The sequence below is a fragment of the Pseudocercospora fijiensis genome (genome assembly GCF_000340215.1).
Source record: "Pseudocercospora fijiensis CIRAD86 unplaced genomic scaffold MYCFIscaffold_7, whole genome shotgun sequence".
Lineage (NCBI taxonomy): Eukaryota > Fungi > Ascomycota > Dothideomycetes > Mycosphaerellales > Mycosphaerellaceae > Pseudocercospora > Pseudocercospora fijiensis.
The window spans coordinates 876664-894857 of NW_006921538.1; the positions used below are offsets into that span (position 1 = coordinate 876664).

General features: G+C 53.0%; 8 protein-coding genes across 8 annotated transcripts; 3 read left to right on the top strand and 5 right to left on the bottom strand.

Moving 5' to 3' along the window:
• Nucleotides 1–900: 900 nt before the first annotated feature.
• Nucleotides 901–3901, bottom strand: MYCFIDRAFT_155820 (uncharacterized protein; the record flags this gene model as incomplete). The annotated part of the gene is made up of 1 exon (XM_007930878.1): nt 901–3901. One exon carries the CDS (start codon nt 3899–3901, stop codon nt 962–964), a length of 2940 nt encoding a protein of 979 aa, XP_007929069.1. The 3' UTR covers nt 901–961.
• Nucleotides 3902–4434: 533 nt separating this feature from the next.
• MYCFIDRAFT_211929 (uncharacterized protein) lies at nt 4435–5263 on the bottom strand. Its single transcript, XM_007930879.1, has 2 exons — nt 5232–5263; nt 4435–5184 (listed from the first exon to the last, which is right to left on the bottom strand). The coding sequence occupies exon 2, from the start codon at nt 4771–4773 to the stop codon at nt 4534–4536; it is 240 nt and encodes a 79-aa protein (XP_007929070.1). The 5' UTR covers nt 4774–5184; nt 5232–5263; the 3' UTR covers nt 4435–4533.
• Nucleotides 4435–5878, bottom strand: MYCFIDRAFT_86734 (uncharacterized protein; the record flags this gene model as incomplete). The annotated part of the gene is made up of 3 exons (XM_007930880.1): nt 4435–5184; nt 5232–5502; nt 5590–5878. 3 exons carry the CDS (start codon nt 5876–5878, stop codon nt 4950–4952), a joined length of 795 nt encoding a protein of 264 aa, XP_007929071.1. The 3' UTR covers nt 4435–4949.
• Nucleotides 5879–6349: 471 nt separating this feature from the next.
• MYCFIDRAFT_204410 (uncharacterized protein) lies at nt 6350–7162 on the bottom strand. Its single transcript, XM_007930881.1, has one exon. The coding sequence runs from the start codon at nt 7067–7069 to the stop codon at nt 6758–6760; it is 312 nt and encodes a 103-aa protein (XP_007929072.1). The 5' UTR covers nt 7070–7162; the 3' UTR covers nt 6350–6757.
• Nucleotides 7163–8744: 1582 nt separating this feature from the next.
• Nucleotides 8745–11931, bottom strand: MYCFIDRAFT_216059 (uncharacterized protein; the record flags this gene model as incomplete). The annotated part of the gene is made up of 1 exon (XM_007930882.1): nt 8745–11931. The coding sequence occupies one exon, from the start codon at nt 11929–11931 to the stop codon at nt 8788–8790; it is 3144 nt and encodes a 1047-aa protein (XP_007929073.1). The 3' UTR covers nt 8745–8787.
• Nucleotides 11932–12415: 484 nt separating this feature from the next.
• MYCFIDRAFT_166405 (uncharacterized protein) lies at nt 12416–15557 on the top strand. Its single transcript, XM_007930883.1, has 4 exons — nt 12416–13133; nt 13183–13970; nt 14367–14628; nt 14686–15557. The coding sequence occupies exons 1-4, from the start codon at nt 12581–12583 to the stop codon at nt 15150–15152; spliced, it is 2070 nt and encodes a 689-aa protein (XP_007929074.1). The 5' UTR covers nt 12416–12580; the 3' UTR covers nt 15153–15557.
• A 138-nt stretch (nt 15558–15695) lies between these two features.
• Nucleotides 15696–16535, top strand: MYCFIDRAFT_204413 (uncharacterized protein). Its single transcript, XM_007930884.1, has 2 exons — nt 15696–16123; nt 16197–16535. The coding sequence occupies exons 1-2, from the start codon at nt 15728–15730 to the stop codon at nt 16257–16259; spliced, it is 459 nt and encodes a 152-aa protein (XP_007929075.1). The 5' UTR covers nt 15696–15727; the 3' UTR covers nt 16260–16535.
• Nucleotides 16536–16896: 361 nt separating this feature from the next.
• MYCFIDRAFT_141217 (uncharacterized protein) lies at nt 16897–17766 on the top strand (the record flags this gene model as incomplete). The annotated part of the gene is made up of 2 exons (XM_007930885.1): nt 16897–17099; nt 17160–17766. Coding segments are annotated over 2 exons (810 nt in total), but the record flags the coding sequence as incomplete, so codon positions are not given.
• Between the last annotated feature and the right edge of the window lie 428 nt (nt 17767–18194).

An 18194-nucleotide genomic window follows, 5' to 3' on the forward strand; every position in this document is an offset into this window, starting at 1 on the left:
CAGGCAAGTTCACCTGATACACTCACACTCACCTCCGCAATTCGACTTCACCCTGTTGTTGCTCGGACCGAACTCATTGTGGATGCCAGTCTGAAACATCGCCTTTAGGGAGTGTAGTCATAGGGTAAGTTCAGCAGTATTCCTTCCCCAATATCATTATCACAGGTGAGTTCGCCTGACACACTCACCGCCAAAATTTCGACTTCACCGGTTACCATGAAGCAGCAGCAGCACGATTCCTTTAGATCCCCACCGCTCCCCGAGTATCAGGTATCTCTCCAGACCCGGAAGTTGCCTCCAGCTTCTACCTCCTCCCCCTAGGTAGTAGTGTTGTGTGAAAGAAGTCTTCATCGCACGCAAGGTTAGGGATAGGTAGTAGATCGCAGCCCACCACCACCTGCCATACAAAGAAACAAACTTGCTTGCGCTCAGCGCTCAATCAGCAAAGGTAGTCTAGAAGCAAAGCGTGACAGCGCCCATCCTCACCATGCTCGCAAGATCCCCGCGATATAAAACCTCACTCACCAATGAAATACTCTGGCAAAGATGGAAAATAAAAATTAATGGGACACCCGAGCACGCCCGCCAGTATTCACCTCCTCCTCCGTCCGTCAAACCATCCCAACCTTGTCCCTCCGCGATATGACATTAATTTCCTTGTTCCGACGGTACGTACAAAGTTGTGGTCTGGTCACACAAAAAAGGCGCCAGGGAATTCCACAAGCCGGCCTGAAAAAAAAATGTGGAAATTCATGCATCTCCTCTCCTCCACCTCTACCAACAGCGATGAGGATGAGGATGAGGATCGAACCATGCAAACAAAACGGGGGGCTGGCTCTCATTCATCATGGCCACAGAATCGGAGGAAATGATCAGATAAGTTTTACTTTTCCTTGTTTTGCAGGCGCTTCTTCAATTCAAATTCCACCTACCTCTCTACCTCCCTTCTCCCTAAATATATCTAATCCCCATCAAAAACAACCTGCCTCTTCTTCTTCCTCTTAACCTTCCCCTTACTCGACTCCTCCTCCTCCTCCTTGACCTCCTCCTTGACCTCCTCCTTGACCTCCTCCATCCCAGCACCCTCTCCCCCATCCCGTCCCTCTTTCCTCTTCTTCTTCTTCCTCATCTTCTTCTTTTCCCCAACCCCCTCTCCTCTACCCTCCTCCTCCCTCTCTCCGCCATCCTCCCCAAGCACAACACTCTTAACCTTCCTCCTCCTCCCCCTCTTAACAACAACCCCCACCTCCTCCGGCTCCCCAATCCTCTCCTTCGCCCTCTGCATTTCCAACCTCAATCGTTCCACCTCCTTAATAGCTTTCGCCATTTCCTCCTGCTCTTCGAAGTCAAGTCTATGATGACGAGGATTCCCACTTTGATCGTGAAGGGAGAGGGAAGAAAGAGCACTACTATCGACTTGCAAAAGGGATTTCGCGCCTGCGCCTCGGGGTTTGGGGAGACTTGATGAGAGGGATGGTGCATCGTCACCGTCGCCGCCTAGAGTTTCGTCTGCGGCGATTTCAAAGTGTTTTCTGGGGTTTCGTGTGGGTTGGGGGGTGCTTGAGCGTGGGCGGGCAGATGGAGGGTCGAGTTTGAGTTCCATGACTGGGATGGAATCTACGTCTAAATCAGTGCCGTTCGCGTTGCGGAGGATGCTGTGCATTGGGGTGGAAGTTCCGGATCCGCGCTCTGAGTCGATGTAGTATGGGTCGTCTTTGTATCTTTCCCGTCTCTCGGCTTTCTTGCGAAGGAGGGATTCGCGATCGACGTCCTCTTCAGAGCCTTGATAAGACGCCTCCAAAAATTCTGCTGCTGGTCGCTGCTTCTCCACTACCGCCGTCGATGGCTTCTCGTGATAAAATCTGTATACTTCGTCGTTATCATCTTCATAATCTGTATCGTATTCTGCCTGGCTCAGAATCATCTGTAGACTGCTGTTGATGGGGGTGTCAAGGTCGAGTTCTTCGGGTTGCGGCACTTTACGTATCGCTGAAGCGGCGACGGGGTTCAACTCCATGCCTGCAAAGAGTGCTGGTATCGCTTGCGTGAGCAGCAAAGGCGGTTCAGCATAGCCACCGTCCGCATCAACGTCCTGATTTGACGCAGCTTCCGACGCCAATCTCATCAGATCAAGATATTCCACTGCGCGCTCCTGCACCTCCAAATTCGGATGCAGAGTCAAAGGCTCCAAGAAGTGCGTTATTCGCGCCGTCAGCAGGGTAGTCTGCGACTTGATCGCCGTATTCCAAGTCGACTGCTGACTTCCAGTCAATGCCGCAAAGATCTTCGGAATGGCTTGGAGATAGCTCGCAAGTGCTTCCGCAGGCAATGTCGCGCTCGATGGATGAGTCAGAGAAGTCAAGACAGCTTCTGCGTCGGGTAGCATATTCGCAAATTCGCCTGCGATGAATGCAGCAGCTGCCAGGACGCCTTGGCCACTAGTACCTCCAGCCGGGAAAAGCTTCTCGCGCTGATCGATAAGGAGAAGCGACTGCGCAGCAGCAGCAGCTTCAGGTCGAACAGCTTTGACTCTGACCGAGACATTCAGCAGCTCCGAGCCAATGCCATCTGCCATGCTCGAAGTATCGCTCGACCCGAACTTGCCAGAGGCAGAGCAAGGACATTGCCTCACCAACTCCACAAGCACTCCAATATACCACTCAAAATCACTCATGTTGGCGTAAGTATCGCGCGAACACATATCGAGGATGCGTTCGATTACTGAACTCCTGTAATCGTCTGGCAGAGGCGGCGCATGCGTAGACTTGGCTTGCTTCGGCCTCACAGTCGCTTGCATATCATCGTCGTCCATCGCCATCGGAACAATACCCTCATGCGTGCCACGATCATTCTCCGGCTCATCGTCCACGCTGGCCTTCCCAGCAGTCCTAAGCTGTTTCAACAACCTCTCCACAACCGTCTGCAAATTGCCCGCATTGATCATACCAACAGCAAGATCCAAAGCTCGTGTGCGGATCGAAATATCCGCGTCATCAATACACTCCAGAATGACGTCTTGATGCTGAGCCACAAGCTCCGCATGCGTAGTCGTAAGTTTCGCCAGAGCCAGAAGCGCAACATATCGCAAATTCGGATCTCCCTCTATCACCAGCATCGCCCTCAACTTACTGACACAAAGCCTCGCAATCTCATCCCCATCCGTCATTCCCCCTGCCGCCTCCATAATCCCACCCTGAATAATCCCATTGATACACTCATACAACAAACTCATCGCCGGCGTAGTCTTGATCAAGCTGGTCAAAGGCGGAAGCAACTTCTTCACCAATCGCGGCTCTAACGTCGTCAGGACGGAAAAGAGCTTAATAATTTTGATCGCCATCCAATTATTTCCCCCAGCAGTGAGCAGCTCAAACAATCTCGGCGCGAGAGGTAAGAAGTCATGAGGTCTCCGCCAACCCAGTTCACACACAACATTCACAATCGCCGCCGTGACACTGGCATCCTCATTCTCATCCAACAACCTCTCTTTAATCTTCGGCCACGCAGGTCTCAACGTCTCAGGATATACGAGCGCAAGCCGATACAGCGTGACAATCGTCTTTTTCCGAATCGTGGGGTTCGAATGACTGAGTCTCGGGAGTAAATCCGTAAGCAAAGAATTCGCCATACTGGGGTTGATAACATGCGGGATGGCGCCGAGTGGAAGCTGAAGAGTAATCTTATCCGGAGAATTGAGATCCTTCTTCAAAAGATTCTCCGCGAGCATCAGGACTTCTGTATCTGGCCGGAAACTCTGTACCGCAGCCAGGTATCCGACTCTTTTCTGCAGGTATTTGCCCGAAGACATGACTTCGAGGACGTTGAAGGATGCCCACGACATGTCGTGCCCGAACATTTCGAGGTATACGAGTTTCATGAGTGCGGTGGCTTTTTGATCCATGTCCTGGCTCTTGATTTCTTTGCGACATTCTTTCAGTGAGTCTTGGATGTATTCGCGCTCATTGCCTTTGTGGGCTCGCAGCCCTCTTATGAGCTGGTAGATGTCCTTTTCGAACATTGCGGAGGTGTCGAGATCGTATCATCGCGGGGCTTGCGTTACCGGAGCATCTCTCGTAATAGGCGTCGTCGTTTTGGCGGAAGAGTCTGGGTTGTTTCTACGTACAGCTCCGTGTCAAGCTACAAAAAGCTCCGCTCCGAGCACGTCAAGAAGATCGCGGCCCGTCGGCAAAAGCTTCCGAAAAGCATGTAATCGGATATCAGAGCATTACCAACGCACATCATACGATTGATGAGCGCTCGTATAATAATTCTCCGCCAATGGGCGAAATTGCAAAAAAATGCCAAGTTTCCTTCTCACAGCATCTTACTCTGATCATCAGATAACTACTCCAGCTTTCATCGATAGAAGTGCGTACGCATCCATTGGCATCCGCATCAACGAACCAGATATGAACAGAGAGACACAGATGCAGTACGTAGCATCACAATCACATGAATTTCCCTTTCCATTCCATTCCCATATCCATTTCCAAAAGTGTAGTAATAATCACTAACGCCTCCCAAGAACAAGTATCAAAAAACGCTTTGCCTCCGTTTCTGTATGCAGTCGAAAAAAAAAGTTCCCGCCATCACCGCAGTAGTAGTCACATGGATGGCATGCTCATGCTCATGCTGATTGCGCATCTCTTCCTGTCGTGAACATCTTGGACTGGGACCAAGTTTTTTTTCTCGGCCGTCACATTCGTCACAAAGACCTTTCCGAAAGCGCCTCATCGTCCAGTGACGCGTGCCTCCCTCATCACGACCCAACATTCGGCATGTGGTGCGAGTCGTTCTTCAGAATCGCAGATCCAGCAACCGCCCTCGCATTCGATAGTGACGCTTCCGCCCACCCACGGCGCTTGGTATTGCACCTACACAGCACCCCACATCAAAGGGCCGTTTCCAAAAGACCAATCACCTCGATGAGGTCCATTCGCGCTTATTGACTAATCCGCATCATCGTCGTCATTGCCCTCATTCTTGTTATCCTTCCTGATTGGAATCTTGATACCTTGCTGAGCGAAGCATTTGCTCAGCGGTGTAGACTCTATCACCCCGGGGAACTTCTTTGCGCTGTACACTTGGAACTTGTCCGAGAAGGTCCAGGCAAGTACCGGGGCAGTACCACGATTTACACCCGGAGCGCCTCGGTTGCTGATGTCGATGAAGCTCATACGTAATCTAGGAAACGAGTCAGCACTGACTTCGACGGAATTCGTCACCCTCACCTGAAAAAGCCCTCCGTCCGCACACTCAAGTCCTGCAGCACGAACCAATATCCGGACTTGTTGTCGTTATCAACCAATTTCGCGGCATTCACAGTAAGACTACCTATGAGATTGCGCGTATACATCGCATTGTTCGTCTGCGCTGGTGGCATGTATCCAATCGGCGCTCCTGCCCCAGGCATTCCTGGATAGTACACCCCACCTCCATACACGCCCGTTCTTTGCAGTGGAACAGCATACGAAGGTACTGCCGCATATATCGGGTGTCCGTCTGCGCCCATGTACACAACTTGGGCAGCTTCGGGAGGCATGTGGCGTGGTGGCTCGGCTGGAGGCGGATAGGAAGTCGTAGTGGCACTGCTGATGCTGACGGCCGGACTGTTACTGCTCGCGCGAACGACGTTGGCCTCCCGGTCGGCAGTCTCCGCCCACAGATCGACCTGGAGAACGAAGAAGCTCGCATCTGTCCCAATGTCCTCTGGATTGACTTCTTTGCCATCGATTCCGGTAATGACCAAACGAACACAAGGAGGAGGCGTGATCGGTCTGCGATCCTTGTCGCCGAAGCCACACATTCTGGCGCGCTGTGGCTGCTGCACGACTTCCAACGCGTACCGATAGCCATCCCTTTCACTGCTCGAGGACATCTTCTTTTCGCCGGTCGCAGAGTTTGTGCCCGGTCGGTTGCCTGGTTGAGGGGGTAAGGAGGATTGTTGCGGAGCTTGCATGATGGAGGGTTGCGGTATTGAGTATGGCTGTGGGGGCTGAAGTGGGTTAGCAGAGCTGTGCGGTCGTGAAGTTGGGGATTCCGTTACGGGTGGAATTCCAGGCATTGGCGGACCAATACCCATGCCCGGCAATGCAGGCAGCTGGTTTTGCGATTGCGGCATGTAGGGTCTCTGCTGCTGTGGCTGCTGCTGTTGATGTTGCTGAGGTGGAGGCTGCCCGTATGCTCCACCATACGCCTGATAGGGATTCATGTGCGGATTCATGTCGCCAGGACTGGCGTTCTGCACAACACTATGCCCGTTGGTGTAGTCGGTATGCTGTGGGCTGGCGTCGGGGTGGATGCCGTTGGAAGAATATTGGTATGGGTGAGGATTGCCGTACTGGTGGCTCTGCTGCGGGCGAGGGTTGTGCATTGCGCTGGTCGTGGCACGCGGGAAGGCGCAGAGGCTCCTTCCGCTCGAGGCAGCAAACAGAAGGGTGATGGAAGGAGTATGGTCGTGTCAAGGAGGGAGGGACCAGAGGGCTCGAATTCGAGCTTCGTGAGCAGGTGGTAGGTTGGTGGTGTGAAGCGGCGGTCCGGCAAGGTGTTCAGACAGAACAAGACAGGGCGGGCGATATGGATCTTTGACTTCGAGGCAATCCAGGTACGCGGTATCGTTCGCGACCACAAGACCATAAGCTTAGGATATTACAGCGAGCGCGACCGGCGACGGACCTTGCTCAGTGCAGCACTTTATTATTCAAGGGTATTCTACAGTAGTGTTCCTTGCTCATGCGCGCACATCTTGGCCTTGTGGTCACAAAAGTTTCGAATGGCAGCAGCTAGCACGTCTTATGCTGCTGGCGGTGGGGCATCGGGCAATAGGGTAGGGTAGGGTAGGGTAGGGTAGGGTAGGGCAGGGCAGGGCAGGGCAGGGTAGGGTGAGGCGTCGGTGTCGGTGGCGGGCGCAGGAGATGGAGGCGGAGGCGGAGGCGGAGGCGGCGTGGCGGCGATATGTCAGGATTCGTTGACTGCTGCTGTGTAGCACGAGAGCGAAATGCGTCTGCGAGCGCCAGTCAATTTGCCTTTTCTCGAACGGAGGCGCACAACGGCCATGTGCCGGGTTCATACATGAAAGCAGTGCGGGCTGCCGTGCAATGCCAAATGCCAGGTTGTGCCTGCCACCACGTCACGTCTGTCGATGCCGGAAACAAGTGGTGTGGGTGTGGGTGGGAGTGTTGTGTTGTACTCGGTCGGAGCAGGGCAGCGTGTTGATTATTTGGGTGGTGAGCCCGATGCAACGGACAGCTGCGCGACAGCAGCGCGGTGGAGCTTTGGGCTGGGCTGTCCTGTGCCTGCCTGCCTGCCGGGTGCGGGTGCGGGTGCTGTACCGCTTGCTTGGGCCCGCCGGCCAGCGCCAGTAGTGGCAGTAGAATAGGATGCGGCAGACACTCTCCGATTTCCGCGGCTAGCGCGTCCTGCACGCCAGAAGAAAGTGACAGGTCACCACTCACCACTCACCACTCACCACTCACCACTCACCACTTACCACTCACCGCTCATCACCACCACCTCGTCACGAACACCACGCCACTGCCCCGGGGCGGTGGGAACGCCGCCGAGGCCTGGGGCACTTCAAATCAGCACGAAATCCTGATCCCAGCGCTGTGTGCATTGGCCCGGCCCATGCCAGGTGCAACGTCGTTCCCCACGTGATGGAACTTTGACAACACATCTGTCTCTTCAAACAGACTTGAAGTTGTGGAACAGTGGACCAGAATAAATCCTGCAAGTGTCGGCGGAAAACGGCCGGTCTACCCACCTTGGCATGACAGCACTCGCCCGATATCTGAACACTGCCCACAAGATGAAGCAGTCTTGATGGAGTCCTTGACCTGCCGATCACGAATGACGCTCGCCAGCGTGCATAAGGATTGTGAGGATGATCAAGTGCCTGAATGGTCGGCATCCTGCCATGAACATCTCATCTCAGATCTGCGGTACTGCACCGTCGATGCACCTCACCAGAAGCACTCAGTCGCCTTCTTCAGACATCATGTAACGGCACCGAACATGAGGTCCTACCGTCCTGGCAGGTGCCGTTGGCGGAATACTGGGATGTGGAGATTCAATCCCGCGGCATCACAATTCCATTCCGCCCATTCTTCTGTGGCTCAGCGTTCCAAATGCTCCGGCAATGTCACGCCGAGAAGATCTCGCAACAGGTGTATGGCATGGCTAACCACGTAGACAACTTCAACCCCCCTATTACTACCAAACACTAAGAGCTAGTAGCAAGTATATACTAGATCTCCTTACCTCTAAACCCTAGCCTATCCTATCCCTCCCTAGTAGCCTACTTCCTATAGAAGTTAGTTCTATATACTTCTATAACCCTAAAGCCTACCCTACTAGTTGCTAATCTAGAATACCGGACTAGATACTTTATACCTAAACGGGGCTAGCTACTATATCTCGGGTCCCGCTAGAGAACTTTATAAGAATCCTAGTATAGTAGAATAGGGTAAAGATTAAAGAAGTAGAATATATACGACTACTAGTAGTAATATTAAGGTTAATAGAAGAGCGTATCGTATCTTAAGAAGAAGTAGAGAGGTTTGCTATTACTATCTTTACTTAGATAGACCTCTAGTAGAAGGGAAGAGAGTTAGCTTTATTAATACTATAAGGAAGAAGGAAGGAGGGTCTAGGGGGAGACGTCTAGCTAGCTAACTTGATATATCTTAGTATCTATGTAATTAAAGGAGTAGGTTAGGTACGAGTAATTCTAATGTTTCGATATTGAAAACTTCTGCTAAAGTTGTGGGGCTATAGATGGTATCTTGTCTAGTTATCGCCATCTTCGCCATCCTCGTCCTCATTATCCTCATCCTCATCATCCTCATCCTCTTCATCCTCCTCATCCTCCCCCTCACGTGCCTCAAGCCCATAATCATCCTCGAAGAAACTAAGCTCTTTCAATTCAACCTTGAAGCCCTCCTTCCCAAAATTCTCCACCATCTGATCCTTCATCCCATCAGCACAAGTCACGACCAAATTCGCGCTATCCCTATCAAAAAGCGGAGTCAACCATTTCCCAATCGAACCCTTCACCTCTTCAATCCTCACAGCCTGAATCTTCTTCAACATCCTCTTGTTCCAGTCCTTACTGATCCCTCGCAAAACCTGACTCGCAAAGCTCTCATCCGCAGCACTTCCCATCGTAGGTGCCTCATCAGCCATTTCGAATACGATTTCTCCCACGGCGGAATCTATGGCGAGTTTTTGAAGTTCTTTGGAGCCGTTCGCGTAGCCTTCGATTTCTGCTTTGGCGGCTGTGTAGGCTTTGTAGCAGTCTGGTGAGCGATCGATCCAGAAGTGGATTTTCCCCAGTTCCGTCGTGCGTCGGAGAGTGACGCCGTATGCGAGACCTGTGCCGCGGATTGCCACCCAGAGGGGACCTTCGACCGCACGGAGGTAGGCGATTGCGACCATCAAAGCGGGGAGGTCGGGATGTTCGTATGTGTCGGGACCGAAAGATGTGAGGACGGCGTAGGAGGAATCTATGGCTGGGATGGGCACGACGTACGCCGCCGAACCGGGGTTGAGGCCGACCTCGCTGATTGTTGACTTGCTGTTGTCGAGTGGCGCCAGAGGTTTTGAGAGGTCGAAGCCGGATGTAAGTGTCTTCCAGGCTGACACTGGGTTGGGAAGTTTGGTCAGGTCTGCTGCGACGTAAACGCGGAAGTTCGATGGCTGGTGGAGGGCTGAGCAGAGAGTCTTGAGTTTGGAAATTACTGCTTCTGGATCCGTCTTGATGAGTTTGCGAAGGCGTTTGAGGTAAAGAGTCTTGGTGAGGGCTGACATCGCACGACGGTTGGCGGACCGATTGGAGTGAATCATGGAGTTCACAGCCCAGGCCATAGAGTCACCAGCACGTCTTTCACTCGGCAGATCAGCGAGGAGTTTCGTGAGAGAGGCGTGTAGTCGGACTGGGTTGTGGATCGCGTCGAAGAGGACGGTACGAATGCGGCAGATGATGCCTTCGTAGGTGTCCGGCTCCGTGATGAAGCGAACTGCCAACATTTGCGAGTTGCCACCATGAGCTGAGTCGACCCAGTAAGAGGTCGTTTCCTTTTCTAGTGCTGATACCAGGTCTTCAAATTCTACCCGCTTGCCATCGATCATGACCGGAGTGGTAAAGAGATTTGCCATGTACAAGCTCAGCACTGGACGAAGCTCGTCAGGAATGCTGGCAGTGCCAAAGTACACTTTTACGCGCACGAAGTTGGACGGAATATGCTCGAAGTGGATGAATAGTGGCGAGCCATCATCGGCTTTGTCGATGATCATCTGTGCATCTTTATCGCCTTCCCCCATTTTGCGAGCCGCTCCAGATCGGGCGGTCGACGTGTTGATGAATTTGACAGACTCTGCCCTTGGTATTGGAAACTGCTCGAGGACAGAATCTGGTATATGCTGGCCGTTTGCCTTCTTTGCCTGCTCAAGCTTTTCGGCGAGATCTTTCAACCCTTGCTCGCCCAAGCGTTCTTGCTGGGCCTTGATGCGAGCCTTCTCTTCCGCAGCACTGCTCTTCTGCAGGTCTTTCGATGGCATGCCAAGCACACAGACGTGGCGACAGTCCACGAAGTACTTGATCAGGAATTCACGCCATTCCGACTCAGACCACCTGTCGACTACGTCTAGCTCGCTGATTGTTTGCAGATTTTTCAGAGCGCGGCCATCTCGTGGGCTGTAGAGATGGTCCTCCAAGATGGGCTGCGTGTAAAAGTCCTCGGAGTTCTCGGCACTCTCCTTGATTCTACGTCTTTCGCGCTTCAGACAATCTTTCATATAGCTCATGTCTAGAGGCTTGCTCGCAGTCTCCCTGAAGAGTTGCACAAACCGGTCGTACACTTCTCTCAGTCGTTCAGTCTCGACCGAGGTAAGATCAAACCAGATGACAACGTCTGGACGAGTCTCTTGTTCGTAGTATACGCCACTGCAGAGCTGCTCTCGCTCGACCAAAGTGTTCTCAAGTACACTTATTGGTGATCCTGCCAAGTAGCTCATAAGCACAGACAGCGCGGCGTTCGATACAGAATCGTCACATTTCGGGCCAACGTAGCCAACGGTGATCTCGCCCATGGATTCGTCTTCTTCAGGGAACTTGATCGTGTCGACTTTTGTTTCTTTGAGTGCAGGAGCAGGTTTGGAGTCTACCCAGGGCCTCCTGAATGGCGCCTCGAGTTTCGGCACATGATCGATAATGGATGTTTCGAAGTCGTCTGCTATTTGCAGAAGCTCATCGTGATCGACTTCGCCCGTGATGATCACACGAAGATTCTTGGGCTGATACATCTCCTTGTGGTAGGCCCGAATGCGATCTGCCGTCAAGACTCGCAACTCTGGGGTGGTACCTCCCGTTTCTGATCGGAAGCCGCTCCCTTCTGGGTAGAGCAGTTCTCTCCGTCTCAGCTCCATCAGATCTCCCGGAGTATTTTCCCGAGCTTGCATTTCCGAGTATACGACACCAGCATCGTGACCGGTCCCATCCACGTGATGCACCTCGGTATAACAGCCATGGTCGGTGAGGGTGGGCACGATCAAGTGCTCCAGGTAGATTGGTAATATCTGAGCAAATCCTTCCCAGCCCGCAGTCTTGAGCGAGTAAGATGTATAGTCTGTAGCTGTGCCGGCATTGGTTGTAGAAAACGCTCGCGAAGATAATCTATCGAGAAGACCTTGGTAGTGATAGGACTTTGACCCCATGAACACCAGATGCTCCAAGGTATGTGGCGAGCCGGAGTTGTCGGTGATCTCCGTCGCCAAGGCAAACTCGCCTTCGACCTTCGGACCTTTCTTGTCGACGACGGCAATGCGCATGCCTGTGCGTGTCGACTCATATTGCGTGATGGTGATGGGTGCATAGTCTAGGCTGAACTTTTGCACCGTCTTGAAGCGCGGGTTCTGCTTCGCCAACGCCGGCATACTTGGATGTTGTCGCCCTTCTCTTGTGTTTACCGGATCTTATTTGCTTCCGTGGCACATGTGATGTTGAACTGAGGCAAGCATGCAAGCAAGCAAGCAGATGCAGCCGTCAACTTAAGCAAGGCACCAGTTAAGGCACCAATTTTTCTGCCAACGACAACCCAACTATACCATTTCGTGAGATTTCCGTGCCGCCCTGGACCAGTTGACAATATTGGTTTCCACTATCTCTCAACAAACAAATGTGTCACTTCTCGCCATGGACGGAGATGAACGTGAGAGAGGGAGCAGGGGAAATGTCACGGTGGGCAAAAAGCATGCTTGGCGATCTGAAGCTTCATGCTTCGGATGACGCTCGCTGAAAGGGCCATAGAATACCGATTGCGGCGGCAGTCTCCGCAGCCTCATTCGATGGGAAGCTGGGAGCGTAGGAGCCACGTATTGAGCCTGCCATCGCTTACTGTCGCAATGCCACCCCGTCTCTCTTGTTCCATCCACAATGCGACCTCGACAATCGCGTCGCATACCATGAATTGCATCCGATGCTGAAGGCCATGCCGGGATATACGGTTACGCCTGGAAGCAAGCTTATCTATCTGATTGCGCCTACCCGTGTAGCTGTGTCAGGTTGAGACGACCTCCTGAAAGCATGAGCTCCCTCTCTCACATATTGGCCTCTGAGCCATCACCGCCCACCCCGCCCGCGCAACCACAACCACCTCCGCCCGCCGACGACGCTGGCCACAGTCCAATGCCTCCAAAGCGGAAAGCCGACGTGCTTGACGACGAGTCTGTCGCAACGCCCAAGCCAGACCACGGCGAAAAAAACGATGCCGACGAACTCTTGTACACAGCGACAACCACCTCGACCAGGACGAACAAGAACGGCGCAACGTCTTCCGTCTACTCGGGCAATAAGATCAAACACTTGAAGAAGGAAGATGGCATCCCGTTGTGGCGCAAGGATATCCAGTATGATTTTCTCAAGCTGGTGTTCTACGACCAGACGAAATGCTTCACCAAGTACAGCGACAAGACCAAGGGCCATACATTTGCCGACGTGTACATCGACGCCATGGCCAAGAGCAGCAAGTGTAGCAAGATTCTGAAGGAGAAGCTGCTGCAAGACCAGGAAGGCGCCATCACCATGGCCATGGTGTGCCTCCTGGTCAATGTTGGTAGAATGAACACGACACTGAATTGTAAGTGGAGGAATGAGGCACAGCTCATACCATCACTAACCCGTACCAGTCTTTCCAGAAATGCGCGCACAGCTTCGAACATACCATTCCATACCTGCGCTCCAAGCCCACCAAGACCCAAACGCATACAAGCAGCTTCAAGATGCTCCCCGCCTCAAGTCAATCCTCAAAGGCGCGACCGAAGATGAACCACAGCCAAGCACCATGGAAGACATCAAAGCAGCTTCGATCCCGCGCACGAATCCCGTCAACCTCATTTTCGTCATGAGCCAATATGCACCCAAGATCAGCGAAGTGCACTTTCCTCCGCCACGAGATTTCTTCGACCTCGTCATGAGATCGAGCTTGAGCAGTGAGAGCAGAGCCAGGGCATTCTTGTGGCTGATTTGGTGGTATCTGGAGAGCGACTTCAGCGTTGAAGATGCCAAGCGAAATCCGTTCGGTGCAGGACAATATGGCGAGGGCGAGGGCGAGGGCGAGGCAGGCACCGATGCCGTGCCGATGCAGGTGCCCACATTGGAGAGCTTGACGGACGACCAGGCTGCGGAAGAGAATGTGGACACAGAGGCAGAACAGCTCTTTGGCGAGCAGAAGAGGAAGGAGCGAATTGCGATCTTGGCAAGCGAACCGAGTCCCGCGATGACGGCACTCAAGCGCGCACGGAAGGAGAAGGGCTTGACGACAGGACACAATCCCGTGCCCAGCGACGATGAAGGCAGTGAGGCCGGCCACTACAGGTCCCTCCCAACATCCGTCGGGAAGTCCGCTCTGCATCACGAGACCGGCAGCGAGTACACGCGCTCGCCCTCTCCTGCTGCTTCCCGTGGCTTCCAAGCCGTCAACGCCGCCAAACCGAGCGGAATGGGAATCAACAACCTCCTCAATATGGACGACGCCGGTCCAGATCCCTCTCCGCCCCGTGCGACGCCCACCGCGCCGCCAGCGAAGAAAGGCCCTGGTCGAGGGAATTGGAGACGGAACAAGACGAAAGAGATGCATGCTGCAAAGGAAGCTGCCGCCTCTTCAGCACCAGTTCCGCTCTTGCCAAATACTGGGCAAATGCAATTCGTCAACAATGGTCCGACGTCGATGAGCAAGCCTGGACAAGGCTCGTTCAGCTATGGCAACAACCCGCTCGCTGCAGCAACGGGCATGTCGCCTGGTCAGAACATATCGTTCCAGAGCCCGTCGACTGCCCGTGATCACATACCTACCCCGTCATACCAGGCACAGAAGCGCCATCGCGGTGTCACTCAGCATCAATCGGCTGTTATCAACCACCGTAAGATGCAGATTGACTACAATCTGGATCGCCGGCTTCGCCACGCACACAACCAAGCACGCGACTTCCGAGAATCACAAAGCACCCTTCTCCGCTCCTGGAAGAGGATCCGAGAACTGCCATCAGGGTATGATTCCGAAGAGGAATCGATTCGAATCAAGAAAGCAAAGGACAGGGCGGAGAAGAATGATGATGATTGGCGAAGCATACATCGTGGGAAGGAGAATGACGAATATTTGGAGAACATCGACTTGTGGCGGCGACCCCGAGTGCTGTATGCGGGTTTTGCCAGGAGACCGAACGAGCCTAGTGATGTTGGAGAAGAAGCGAAGTCGCTCGCTCAGTCGTTCAGGCGGGCCAGCAGGCGCTTGGAAAGATGGCAAGAAGTGGCTCTGCCAGGACAAGCCATCATCAATCGGAGGCGGATGGAAGAACGAGGCATGCTTCGCCGCCCTGGTCGGGAGAGCCGCAAGCATAGCCTGGCCCACGATGGGGTAGAGATTTTGGATGACGGGCCTTCCGCACTGGCTGCTGTACAGAAGAAACGTGGCAGCGCTGGCAGACCAAGTGCGCGTAGGGAGCAGACAGAGCCTGAGGATAGCAAGATGGATGTCGATCCAGAGCCTGATGATGACGACGGCGGCGCGGAACTCGATGAGGAGGATAGAGAGCTGCTCGGTGAAGTTGATGCAGATGAGGATGAAGATGAGGATGAGGACGAGGAGATGGAGGACTGAGCTCCGACGATGGCGTAATGCCGCACTCGAGCCCGAACGAAGTCTCCGACACGACGCTGCCAACACAGAAGCGCCACTTGCTGCAATGTGGGCCGTCGATGCTGCTGCCATCCGCGAGAATGCTCTCACGCCAGATGCTTTCGCTGGACCGGGTCGCCCAGACTGCGTTCCGGCATGATCTCGACCAGTACATTATTTGGAGGATTGAGCTTCGACAGCGACGCTACCGACACAGAAGCTCCACTTGCTGCTGTATAGGCCGTCGATGCTACCACCATCCGCGAGAGTGCTCTCACGCCGGGTGCTTTCGCTGAGCAGGTCAATTAGATGCGTTTCGGCATGATGTTGCTGAGCAGTTGTAAATTATCACTTCATTGACATGAATAGAACGCGACTTCCACTTCCATCCCCTCCTGCGGGGCTTCATTGTGTCGCCGCTGCCTGTGCCTTTCACGCGACTTCCGATTCTAGCAAGCGCTTTCAGCTCTCGCAAGACTTGATGCAGCCAAGTCAGAAATCAGACACTCACCACTTATGCCAACTGAATTATCAAAATCTAGTGCAGTGCAGTCAACATGTTTCCCGCCACAGAAATCACCCTCTCCGTACCCATCACGTTCGACCTCGACGCCCTGCTCCAGATCAAAAACAGCGACGACGCGCCCGAAAAACAATACATTGTCTCAACCACCAAGAAAGCAATTCTTGCCGCCCTTCCCACCCGCATCGACACTCAGAAAAACCCAAACCCTTACGTCCGCGAACCCACTTTCGACCTGCATGTCCGCGGCAACCCCCTCCGCGTCCAACGCCTGACCCTCACCGTCGCGCCTTCAACTACGCTTAACGAACTCATGATGCTTATTGAGGATGAGACGCGCCTGCCGGCGAAGAGGCAGAGGATTTTTTTAAGTGGACGGATTATTTGTGATGGGGTTGGGGATGAGGCGAAACATCTTCCTGTTTGTCATGTGAGTGAAACAAAAATTACCGCCGGTTTTGGTTGGGGATCTGGTCGTGCTGATTTCTTTTGGTGTGGTGCAGTTTGGTATTGTGAATGGGTTTACGATTAAGGTCGTGGAACGGGTTGCTGGGAGAGATGCGTGAGGGAGAGGAGTGGGATGGGGTGGGAGGCGTTTTGATATTGGTTTTGTGCATCTTTTCTGTATGCATCGCGAGGAGGTGGCTACGTCGGGTATGGATATGGCGATCGAGGAACACTACAGCGGATCGTGAACAGTTGGCTGGAGTATACTCCGAGGATGAATGGGAGTTCTGTGGAGAAGAAGACGATTACGCTGGAGGAAAGGGTGAGACTTTTCGCGTGCAAATAGTCTGGAAGTGCTCTCTCATGCTGCTAGGTAAGGAGCAGAGATTACATCGACGGCTGCCTCGAGTCTTGCCACAATTTCCTGCACCTCTGGCTCGGTCACAACGAAAGGCGGACATATCACCACCGAGTCGACCTTCCAGGTACCAGGATGTCCCATATTTGCTAAGACTTGTAGACTTTGACCCGCAAGAGCCTGGCGCACGATTCTTTGAGAGAAGTCATCTTCAAGCGGAAACTCCTTGCGCTCTTTCGGATCAAGCATGAACTCCACCGCCCAGAACAGTCCGCGACCGCGAATGTCACCGACTAGGGGATGACACCCGAGACTCTCTTTGAGCAAATTCCCAAGAATAGCAGTACTCCTCATCCGTCTCACCATCCCATTTCCCTCGATATGCACAGCAAGCATCAACGATATTTTTCGTGCTGGGAAGTCTCGCGGTGGGCGTCAATGTGCCGTACAATGATCGCAAACTGATTGAAGCATATTCAAATGGCAAGGCAGGCGCCGCTGCGTCCCCGTTTGTACGCTCGATGGATATCTTGGGCATTCCTGTTTTGCCTCACATAGTCAATGCTCTTATTTTGACATCGGCATTCAGCGCAGGCAACAGGTACTCCTCCTCCTGCTCCTTATTCAGTGCCTGTCCGTAACGTTACTGATCCATGTCTAGCACCACTTACTGCGCAACACGAAGTTTATACGGCTTGGCTCTCGAAGGAAAAGCGCCCCGTCTCCTGACCAGATGCACGCGATACGGTGTGCCATATGTCTGCGTGACCATCGTCCTGTGCTTCGGAGGTCTCGCCTTCCTGCAAGTCTCGAATTCCGCCTCTGTCGTCTTGACATGGATCACAAACCTGGTCACCGCGAGTCAACTCATCAATTTCTGCGTCATCGCATACACATACATCCGCTTCCAGAAAGCCTGCAAAGCGCAAGGTCTCTCTCGCGATACATTACCTCACAAAGCATCCTTCCAACCCTACGCTGCGTGGCTCGGCCTCGCTGCGTGTTTTCTCGTGACTCTCGCAGCGGGTTACAGTATTTTCATCGACGATAACTTCAACGTACCGGATTTCCTTTTTCAATACATGATGGTTGGAGTCTTTCCTCTTATCTTCTTTGGGTGGAAATTTTGCAAACGCACCAAGTGGTTGAAACCTGATGAAGTGGATTTGGTTACTGGAGTCCTGGAAATCGAAGAGTATACTGCCAGTTTTCGACCAGATCCTGATAGCAGTCGGATTGGAAAAGCGTTGGATAAAGTTTTTAGCTGATATGTGAGTGACCCGGTGATCGAGATCCTATGATCAGAAGGATCGGCTCATTCGATTAGCGAGCGCAGTATTTCATGTTCCGGAGAGAAGAAAGATTAAGATCCAGGTCCAAGAGTGCCAATATCTCGAAGGGGCCGTGAAGTGCGGCCATATCAACCCGCCTTGGGTGAAGGAAGAAGGACTTCAGCGAAAACGCCAGCAGGAAAAGGGAGATCGTCGGCCAGGCTCCGCTCGCCAAAGAGCCGAAGCTGAACATCAAATCCGATAATCTGATTCGACGGGCGTACGCGATATTCACCCAAGACTCCCAAATGGGGCACCCTAGAACGTCACTACACGAATTAAGCATTTTATAAACAAACGACCACTCATCCGAAGAGATGTCCTAGAGGAAATGCTTAACCGTATAACCGCGGCTGTACCTTAAG